Here is a 10810-nt window from a genome sequence, read left to right as displayed (position 1 = left end):
ATCACCTTTCACCCCTCACTCCCCCCCTGTACGCCTGGGTCTTGTTTTCCATGGAAGGAGAGGCAGGCATTCATAGTCCAGGTCAACTGTATGAGGCAGGAAAGGCCCTGAAAGGCCCTGTTGTGTTGAAGGAAATAGGGAAGAGTTCCCAGGGAGCTGGGGCGGGGGAGGAAGAAGAGAACAGCGTCCGGGTGGAAGAGGAGTTGGAGGAAAGATCAGAGACGGCCTGTTTTCTCTCTGGTTAGAGGACCCAGGGGAGGGATCTATACACTCTCTTCAGGAAGATCCCCTTCCAACCATGGTCTGGATAGCCACTCCACGTCTGTGTCCCAAATAATTCCATATTCCCTACACAGAGCGCTATGGGCCCTGGTCAAACGTAGTGGACTGCATAGGGAAAATGGTCCATTTGGGATGCCTCGCAGCACTCCACCGGCCACTCATCTGAATAACTCAGCATGCTGTCTTTCCTCCATTAGACTTATCTTCTCTTTTCTGGGGGAAAGAAAAACAGGCTAAAGATGTTAGGAATTGCCCAATGTGATGGAGGAAGAGCCCTGCGATAGAGGTGGGAGGTAGATAGACTTAAGTAGGAATGTTGTTGTTGAATTTGAAAAGGCTGCAATGTGTAGTGTCTGCAGACACTATGAAATGAACAGAGTATCGTGGGCTATATCCCAAATGGCACCCTAGCACCCTACATAGTGTATTACTGTCGGACAGGACCCTTAGGGCTCTGGTCAAAAGTAGTTCACCATATAGGGAATGGGGTTCCATTTGGGACGCAGTCTTTTAAGACTCAGCTTGAAGCTCCCTAACCTTTCCCGAGTTCCCCCAGCCGATACCAACCCCTCAAATGCCCAATTTCAAAAACCAACCCTCTTTGCAGACATCCTTACAATGGCTTTCATGTGTTTTATTCCCTAAATAACAGTATGAAATATTGAGTTATAGCACTGCTGACCTTTTCCTCTCTCTCTCTCTCTCTCTCTCTCTCTCTCTCTCTCTCTCTCTCTCTCTCTCTCTCTCTCTCTCTCTCCATCTCTCTCTCTCTCTCTCTCCCCATCTCTCTCTCTCTCCCATCTCTCTCTCTCTCTCTCTCTCTCTCCTCTCTCTCTCTCTCCTCTCTCTCTCTCCCTCTCTCCCTCTCTCTCCCCATCTCTCCCCATCTCTCTCTCTCCCCCCTCCCCATCTCTCCCTCTCTCTCTCTCTCTCTCTCCCCATCTCTCTCTCTCTCTCTCTCTCTCTCTCCTCTCTCTCTCTCTCTCTCTCTCTCCCATCTCTCTCTCTCTCTCTCTCTCCATCCTCATCTCTCTCTCTCTCTCCCTCTCTCTCTCTCTCTCCCTCTCTTGCTCTCTCCCCATCTCTCTCTCTCCCCTTCTTTCTCTCCCCATCTCTCTCTCGCTCTCCCCATCTCTCTCTCTCTCTCTCCCCATCTCTCTCTCTCTCTCTCTCTCTCTCTCTCTCTCTCTCTCCTCTCTCTCCCCATCTCTCTCTCCCCCCCCCCATCTCTCTCTCCCTCTCTCTCTCTCCCCCATCTCTCTCTCTCTCTCACTCTCCCCATCTCTCTCTCTCTCCCTCCTCTCCAGGATCCAGGCGAAGACGAGGGAGTTCCGTGAACGTCAAGCGTCGGTGGCGAGGGAGAGGGAGTACGCTGAGATCCTGGACATCAACCCCAACCTGAACTGCACCTTCAGCTCCAACGAAGACGAGGAGCACCCCTACGCAGGCATCGGCTCCCTGGACGGGTCATCCGAAGACAGCAGACAGGAGCCCCACCAAGGGCCCCAGCCCCCCCAGGACAGCGGTCCAGACCAGCCCGACCTGGAAGCCCTCTATGCCCAGGTCAACAAACCTCGCAACGGACACCCTCCCTCAGCTGACAGGTAGGGGGCACCGCTACCCACCACCTACACCAGCAACTCTAAAAACAGCCAGCAACTAACAGCATCATCAACAACAGCAACATCTCACCTCCATCTCATACAACACCACCACCTACAACCAACAACACCATCAACAACAACACCACCACCTCCTCCCAAAACCAACAACACCATCAACACCACAACCACAACCACCACCACCCAAAACCAACAACACTATCAACAACAACAACACCACCCAAAACCAACAACACCACCACCACCCATAACCAACAACACCATCAACACCACAACCACAACCACCACCACCCAAAACCAACAACACTATCAACACCACCACCACCTCCCAAAACCAACAACACTATCAACACCACCACCACCTCCCAAAACCACCAACACCATCAACACCACAACCACCACCACCCAACACCAACACCACCATCAACACCACCACTACCACCCAAAACCAACAACACCATCAACACCACAACCACCACCTCCCAAAACCAACAACACCATCAACACCACAACCACCACCACCCAAACCAACAACACCATCAACACCACAACCACCACCACCCAAAACCAACAACACTATCAACACCACCACCACCACCTCCCAAAACCAACAACACCATCAACACCACATCCACCACCTCCCAAAACCAACAACACCATCAACACCACAACCACCACCACCCAAACCAACAACACCATCAACACCACAACCACCACCACCCAAAACCAAGAACACTATCAACACCACCACCACCTCCCAAACCAACAACACCATCAACACCACAACCACCACCACCCAAAACCAACAACACCATCAACACCACCACCACCACCCAAAACCAACAACACCATCAACACCACCACCACCACCCAAAACCAACAACACCATCAACACCACCACCACCACCACCCAAAACCAACAACACCATCAACACCACAACCACCACCACCCAAAACCAACAACACTATCAACACCACCACCACCACCCAAAACCAACAACACCATCAACACCACCACCCAAAACCAACAACACCACAACCACCCACAACCACCACCACCATCAACACCACAACCACCACCCATAACCAACAACACTATCAACACCACCACCACCCAAAACCAACAACACCATCAACAACAACAACACCACCCAAAACCAACAAAACCATAAAAAACAGCACCAACACCTAAACCCAACAACACCATCAAAAGCAACAGACCACCAGCGCCACCATCACCACCTGGCTCATCTACAATGCACACAGCCAGACACACACAACCATGGTCTTCCATTTAAACCTCATTTATAAAAGATGGGGTGTCTGTATTTCTTTCTCCTTTTCAAATTATTTTATTTGTCACACATGTCACACATACTGTGCAAGAATACCTCAGGCAGGTTTTTACACTGTGTCCCTTAGGCACTCGAGACCCAGGTAGATTGTGGCTTCTTACAACGGGGGCAAATCCGTCAATAATTCTGTTCTCAGGGTGTGAAAAATGTAATATCAGAACAACGCTCACTTTTATTGTCCAGGGTCATGTCTAATCCTCCCCTGCTTCCACACACCTTGTCTGGTGGCGCTCTGCATCACTGTCAATGCATGCGCGCACACACACACACTCACACGCACGCACGCACGCACACACACACACACACACGCATACACACACACACACACACACACACACACACACACACACACACACACACACACACACACACACACACACACACACACACACACACACACACACACACTCGCACGCACGCACGCACGCACGCACGCACGCACGCACGCACGCACGCACGCACGCACTCGCCGCACGCACGCACGCACGCACGCACGCACGCACGCACGCACGCACGCACGCACGCACGCACGCACGCACGCACACACGCACACACACACACACACACACACACACACACACACACACACACACACACACACACACACACACACACACACACACACACACACACACACACACACACACACACACCACTGTCAGTAAAGCTTCCCCGGCCAATAAGGGAGAAGGTCATCTATAAACCCAGGAGTCAACAGGAATATATGATGTGATAAAAAAATCCAGCTTGGTGTTATTACATTGTTTAGCTATGTTAATTAGTGTGAGGAAGGCATTGGTATTCTGAAGAGCTATTTTGAAGATGCTGCTATGCTTCTATGTGCTTGGGCTTTTTGAGTTCGTTTTATTTACTCTGGCTTTTGTTGGTAGTACATTGGCTTATTACAAATGAACCCTATTCCCTTCATAGTGCACTACTTTTGACCAGGGCCTATACAGTTCAGGGAATAGCGTGTCATTTGAGACACAGACATTGTATTACTGACACATTGCCAGTGATCTGTTAAAAGCATCCAATGCTGGGAGTCTTTTTGTTTGGCAAAAATGCTGTGTTTTCAGTTCCCCATTAGCTTATGATGGGAACTGCTTTCGTTTCCCAAAACAAAAAAAGGAAGGAAGGCAAATATTTATCACAAACACAAGTTTCATAAATATGGCAAAAAGTATGTCATGTCGAGGGACCAAAGTTCTCAGCTGCATTTCTCACCGCTCTCTACAATCTGATATTTAAGACATGCTCCGGTACTTTGGCGACTAAGAAAGTATTTTTTAACCTCCCGCTTTGGGCTGGATGTATCAGTGTGTAGTTCATACATGAAGAATTACTGGCTCTCCTCATTTAGCCACGAAATCCCTAGTTGTTTACTTGAAGCTGTGCCGCGCCATTTTCCATACATTTCTCCCCACGTGGACCATCTCCCTTACAATTCCAGTTCTAGACAATTCTTCGTTCAGCCCCTCACATTTGAGTGACAGCTTGCGAGAGGCCTGCCCAGAGTTATCCAATGAGGTTACAGGGCAGGCCCAACAGCTCAGTGGACACAGCAGAGAGAGAGCAATGACGTGATACACATGCACCATATATACAAAAGTATGTGGACTCCCCTTCAAATGAGTGTATTTGGCTATTTCAGCCACACCCGTTGCTGACAGATGTCTACAATCGAGCACACAGCCATGCAATCTCCATAGACAAACATTGACAGTAGAATGGCCTTACTGAAGAGCTCAGTGACTTTCAACGTGGCACCGTCATAGGATGTCAACTTTCCAACAAGTCAGTTCGTGAAATTTCTGCCCTGCGAGAGCTTCTTCCCAGGTCAGCTTTAAGGGCTGTTATTAAGTGGAAGCATCTAGGAGCAACAATGGCTCAGCCTCGAAGTAGTAGGCCACACAAGCTCACAGGACAGGACCGCCGAGTGCTGAAGCACGTAGCTCGTAAAAATAGTCTGTCCTCGGTTGCAACACTCACTACTGAGTTCCATTCTGCCTCTGGAAGCAACATCAGCACAAGAACTGTTCGTCGGGAGCTACATGAAAAGGGTTACCATGGCCGAGCAGCCGCACACAAGCCTAAGATCACCATGCACAATGCCAATTGTTGACTGGAGAGGTGTGAAGCTCACAGCCATTGGACTCTGGAGCAGTGGAAAAGCGTTCTCTGGAGTGATGAATCACGCTTCACCATCTGGCAGTGCGGCAGACGAGTCTGGGTTTGGCGGATGACAGGAAAATGCTACCTGCCCAAATGCTTAGTGCCCAACTGTAATGTTTGGTAGATGAGGAATAATGGTCTGGGGCTGTTTTTCATAGTTCGGGCCCCTTAGTTCCAGTGAAGGGAAATCTTAATGTTACAGCATACAATGACATTCTAGACGAGTCTGTGCTTCCAACTTTGTGGCAACAGTTTGGGGAAGGCCCTTTCCTGTTTCAGCATGACAATGCCCCCGTGAGCAAAGCGAGGTTCATGCAGAAATTGTTTATCGAGATTGGTGTGGAAGAACTTGACTGGCCTGCACAGAGCCCTGACCTCAATCCCATCGAACACCTTTGGGATTAATTGGAACGCCGACTGGAACGCGTGCCAGGCCTAATCGCTCATCAGAGCTCAACCTCAGTAATGCTCTTGTGACTGAATGGAAGCAAGTACCCGGAGCAATGTTCCAACATCTAGTGGAAAAGCCTTCCCAGAATAGTGGTGTCCATGTACTTTTGGTCATGTAGTGTATCTGCACATGTGTGACATAGACACGTAGACACACTTTTGGCTACTACTTTCAGAACTAGGGAGGGAGATTGTCCCAGTAGGAATGTGTGTGCTTGTGTGTGAGCATGTGTGCGTGGGCTAGCGCGTCTGTGAATGTGTCTGTGTCGAGACTACCAATGAGAAATCATTCCCGACTGCCATACTATGACAGCCCAGTAGATATGACAAGGTTATCCAACCCTCCATTAACCTGCTAAATCCATGTTCCAATACTTTCTGGGCTTAGGAAAGGCCATCAGTCCATATGTCTGATTTGAAGGTCAGTGTGGGTAGATAGTAGCATATGTTTCCTGGGGATATTGTTGTCTCATAGTGGCCAGTGAAACAGCACCAATCCTGACACTGACTGTGACCGTATTGATAAGACGTATGGTTGCTGGAAAACAAATCTTAACATACTCAACAATACTACAACTCTTAGCATAAATCTAATATTTTTGGTCTTCGTGATACTTGTTTCTTGACGATGGCATTCAATGAATGGCGTTGGTTTTGATAATAAAATGACATTTTGAAACCAACTGTCATTGTTCTACTAAGAGTTTCTGAGTATCTTGTCATCCCCCTCTGATGTGTGATTACCAGACGGCTGGAGTAGCTCCTGGTGGCTTCATGGTGATAATCCAATTCATTTTCCTCAGTGACACTTAGACCTATTTATAGAAATGTTTCAGCTTACTGAAGAAAACAAGAGTTAGCGATGCACAAGCAGATGCACGATTACCCCTCTCTCTCTTTCTCTCTCACTCTCTCTCCCTTTCTTTCTCTCTGTCCCTTTCTCTCCCTCTCTCTCCCTTTTCGCTCTCTCTCTCCCTTTCTCTCTCTCTCTCTGTCCCTTTCTCTCTCTCTCTGTCCCTTTCTCTCCCTTTTTCTCTCTCTGTCCCTTTCTCTCCCTTTCTCTCTCTCTGTCCCTTTCTCTCTCTCTCTTTCTCTCCCTTTCTCTCTCTCTCTCTCTCTCTCTCTCTCTCTCTCCCTTTCTCTCTCTCTCTCTGATTTTCTCCAGTATACTAGCTAAATGGCTGCATGTCATTACTCAGACTTTGCCAAATCTTGATTTCGCTGTTTGGAAGTGCTGTGTGTGTGCGTGTGTGTGTGTGTGTGGTAGCGCTCCATGTTTCACAGGAACACTGTAATGTTTCTTCCCTCCGTACAAATTGGTGAGATGTCGCTTGCACAGTAGCATGAATACATTAGCCCTGGTAGAAGCTCGCCAGACGGTAGATCTCTCTGGAGTTGAGACTTTCTTTTAAAGTTGCCCTCTTATTTGGGGTCTCTTGTTTCATAGGGTTATGTTTGATGCAGATAACAACATTCATATAGGCTTATTTTAGTACAGTGAGATTAAAGCTGAAACATGAGTACTTTTCGGTATGGAGACTGGGTGTCTGAGTCTAAAATATTCATAAGTCAAAATAGGTACCTGAATTCTGTCTGTAGCTGCTATCGTTGCATTGTTTGGATTTGATATTAAATATGCACCCTATGTTAGAGGTGCGTTTTTGGTTTTGCACCTCTGGCTGATTTGCATATCTCGTGTATGCCAGCCTCAGTGGAATGCCTGTAATATTTGTCTGTGTGTCTGCGAGATTAATAATATGCATTCATTTTTACTTAGCTCAAAGGCTCAGTATTTATACGACGACAGCAAATACATTCACATTCAAGACTGGCGTTATTTTCCTTGTCAAAACAAACGTAAACAGTCATTTGCATTTTTAAATTAAAGTTAATGGAACTTTCATAGACTCAAATACAAAGAAGGAACACTGAAGAATTTCAAATTGGATTTGACTGTTACTCAAATATAAAGTGGGCTAAGTGGCATTTTGAAGTACAGTTTTAAATACATTTTGAGGTGCTAATTTCCGTAAAGGTTTGAAAAACATTCCTCTCTGCTGAAGTTTTAGTTTGCCTCACAGAATTCAACCAAAATGAAAATATTGTCATCTTTGAAGAGGTGACAGGGAGAATGAGCTTCCTGTTTGAAGGTCACATGTCAGGAAATGGATAAGGTTCGTCCAGGGAGAGGAACTGCTTCTGTGTTGTCAGTCACCAGAATGAATGACAAGGGCAACGAGGCATTTAACCCCGGTTTGGGTACAATTACACACGCTTCTGTTGGTGGCTTCTCACGGCGACAAACTTAAACCAAAGGGCCATGTTGCGGCTTTAATGTCGAGGCAATAAATAAATCAAGTGCATGTATATTCAACATGGAATTAAGATTTCACTGGATGTGCTGATGCACACGCATGCCAAGGTTATTTATCCAAATGCCTGCTCCTTCTTTGACCGACCAGCAGATTTTAGCCCGTTGTGGATGGACTGAATACGAATTCACGCCTTTGCAATAACATGAATGCAAACACGCATGCGGCACACAGGATATAAGATGCCAAAAACATATATAATATTGGTACAGTCTTGGAAAGAGACCCTCTACACCTGGAGAGACTGACATTAGGTTCTATTCCTCTCCATATCTTATCGGTGTCATGTTAAGGCTATTCATCTGATAATCATTTAGCATGCTGGAGACAGAGCGCAACTTAACAGTACCACTCTCATTGAACTACTCGTATTCTCCTGATTCACAGTTAGTAACACTACACTACAGCAGAGGTCACATGGTGATCACCAGATGTCTCCTCCACTAACAGTCTCTCAATAACTCAAATGTCTCAGCTGTTCAGTTGGACAGGCTTGTGGCTGGTCTCTGGAGCAGAGCAGACACACAGTAACAGTGGATTTGTCTGTGTGAACCACAACGCGGCATCGAAGGCCAGAGGCACCAGACCCATAAGGTCTCTACTTTTATTTTTTACATGGGCTGAGTGTGTGTGTGCTCTATAATAGACCCTGGCTTTAATAGTGCCCTAATGGGAAGGTCAGTGTAACGGTAAAGCCAGACTGAGTCAGACATGAGGTTTATAGACCCTGGGTGATACGGGGAGCCAAGCCGTGGCGCTTTGAATCCTGAATGTCACGCTGTATCACATTTTACTGTCACTTCAGGGGACGGCAGTACAACGGAGCTCATTTGGCTGTTTATAACCGACCCATGTGTTATTGGGCCTGGCTAAATGAGAGGTGTTTTGACAACGCTGTCAGGCTCTGTAAAACTGAAGGGCACCAATTGGAAGTATTTTTTTTTCTTACACAGTTCGGGTCTTTATTAGGCTGTGGTAATTATTGCCTTTGTATGATGATAGTCTTTCTCAACTTTGGAAGTGTATTGCTAGAGTGATACCAGATTCGTCATGAGCTCTCTTTCACTTACCTGCGCAGAAGATATATAGCTAGCTATATAAACAGTTTTTTGTCTGTTTTTTTTTTTAGTTCCTGTGTATCTGGAGACATGACCTCTTTTTTTAGACAGGCAGCTGACAAGTCAGCCCTAGCTCAATCCACCCACCAAGGACCCCTGGGTTTTTAGGTAGTTGGAGTCGGCTGCTTCTTTTCGAGCGACAACCTGACAGGTGCCAGGCTCCATGGGATTTAGGGAGAGAGGAGAGGAGCGTGAAACAAAGCGTCACCTTTTGACGCACTGATTTGATTGACTGCTACTCCCATTACGGGATACAGTCTCTAAGCCCCTTAAAGCCGGGGTGAGAGAGGCAGAGAGGTGGAGAGAAGGAGAGGAAGAGAGAGACGGGCTGGTCTGAAGTAAGACGTGGCGGGCTTTGTGGTAGAAAGCCCTTGAAGATGTCTGCAGCTCCAGAGGGACCTGCAAAACACACAGAGAGAGAGAGAGAGAGAGAGAGAGAGAGAGAGAGAGAGAGAGAGAGAGAGAGAGAGAGAGAGAGAGAGAGAGAGAGAGAGAGAGAGAGAGAGAGAGAGAGAGAGAGAGAGAGAGAGAGAGAGAGAGAGAGAGAGAGAGAGAGAGAGAGAGAGAGAGAGAGAGAGAGAGAGAGAGAGAGAGAGAGAGAGAGAGAGAGAGAGAGAGAGAGAGAGAGAGAGAGAGAAAAAAGAACCAGCCACACACAACCCATAGAGCATCACCTGTAGAGGCAGAAACACATACTGTACTGTGACGAGGTGTTTTCATCTGCTAATTTTCCTCTAAATCCACCATGCAGACCCAGACTTTGCATGGTGCTATAAATTGGATTATGAGGTGGCTAATGCATTTTCTGCAGCTGATAAAAGGTCAAAGCTTTTCATCCGGTGGAGAAACTTTTTTTTATTTTTCTGGGGGATTCTGAAGAGGGAGCGTTGTGGTTGTGAGGTGGGTGGGAGGGAGGGAAGTGAGGACGTTAAAACGTTAATCTCCTGTGAGAGACACTCTTCACACCTCAAACAGGGCTCTTTCACAGCTGCCCAGCCGTGTTAATGTCAGGCCCCCTGTAGAGTGGAGCTACCGGCTGGCTGCTAATGCAGGTCCCACCCCGGGGACCATCTTCCTCTTGCTCACCCACTTCTTCATCAGCTCACATGGACTCCTTCTCCGTCATCCTCGTTAATGCCAGGACCCCGTGCTCTGCAGAGCTACAGGCTAGCTGCTAATGTAGGTCTGACACCAGGGTCCCTCTTCCTCCTCCTCCTCCTCCTCATCAAGTTCTTATCCCTCTTTTTCATCTTCATCATCAGCATTATTATTATTATTATTAAGATCAGCTCCTCACCATCACTCACCCAGATGGATTCTCCAGTGTAACCCAGGTTGAAACTGTAGGCCTCAGTCTTATCTATATCTGCCCACAAGTGTTGTAATGCCAGTTGGGGTGTTTAACGCTTGGCTGGTTCAGACACCTGCATACACCA

General features: G+C 47.3%; 1 protein-coding gene across 5 annotated transcripts in view; it reads left to right on the top strand.

The window, feature by feature from the left end:
* Positions 1-10810, top strand: part of LOC118361156 (partitioning defective 3 homolog) — a 592408-nt gene that overhangs the window by 446240 nt on the left and 135358 nt on the right. For all 5 annotated transcript variants that reach the window (XM_052483308.1, XM_052483311.1, XM_052483309.1 and 2 more), the window contains one exon: positions 1590-1886. In XM_052483308.1, coding sequence (XP_052339268.1) covers positions 1590-1886 — 297 coding nt within the window. The remainder of the gene's footprint in view (positions 1-1589; positions 1887-10810) is intronic.

Source organism: Oncorhynchus keta, chromosome 28, assembly GCF_023373465.1.
Source record: "Oncorhynchus keta strain PuntledgeMale-10-30-2019 chromosome 28, Oket_V2, whole genome shotgun sequence".
Taxonomy (NCBI): domain Eukaryota; kingdom Metazoa; phylum Chordata; class Actinopteri; order Salmoniformes; family Salmonidae; genus Oncorhynchus; species Oncorhynchus keta.
The sequence above is the reverse complement of the archived record's forward strand: the minus strand, read 5'-3'. Positions and strand labels throughout refer to the sequence as shown.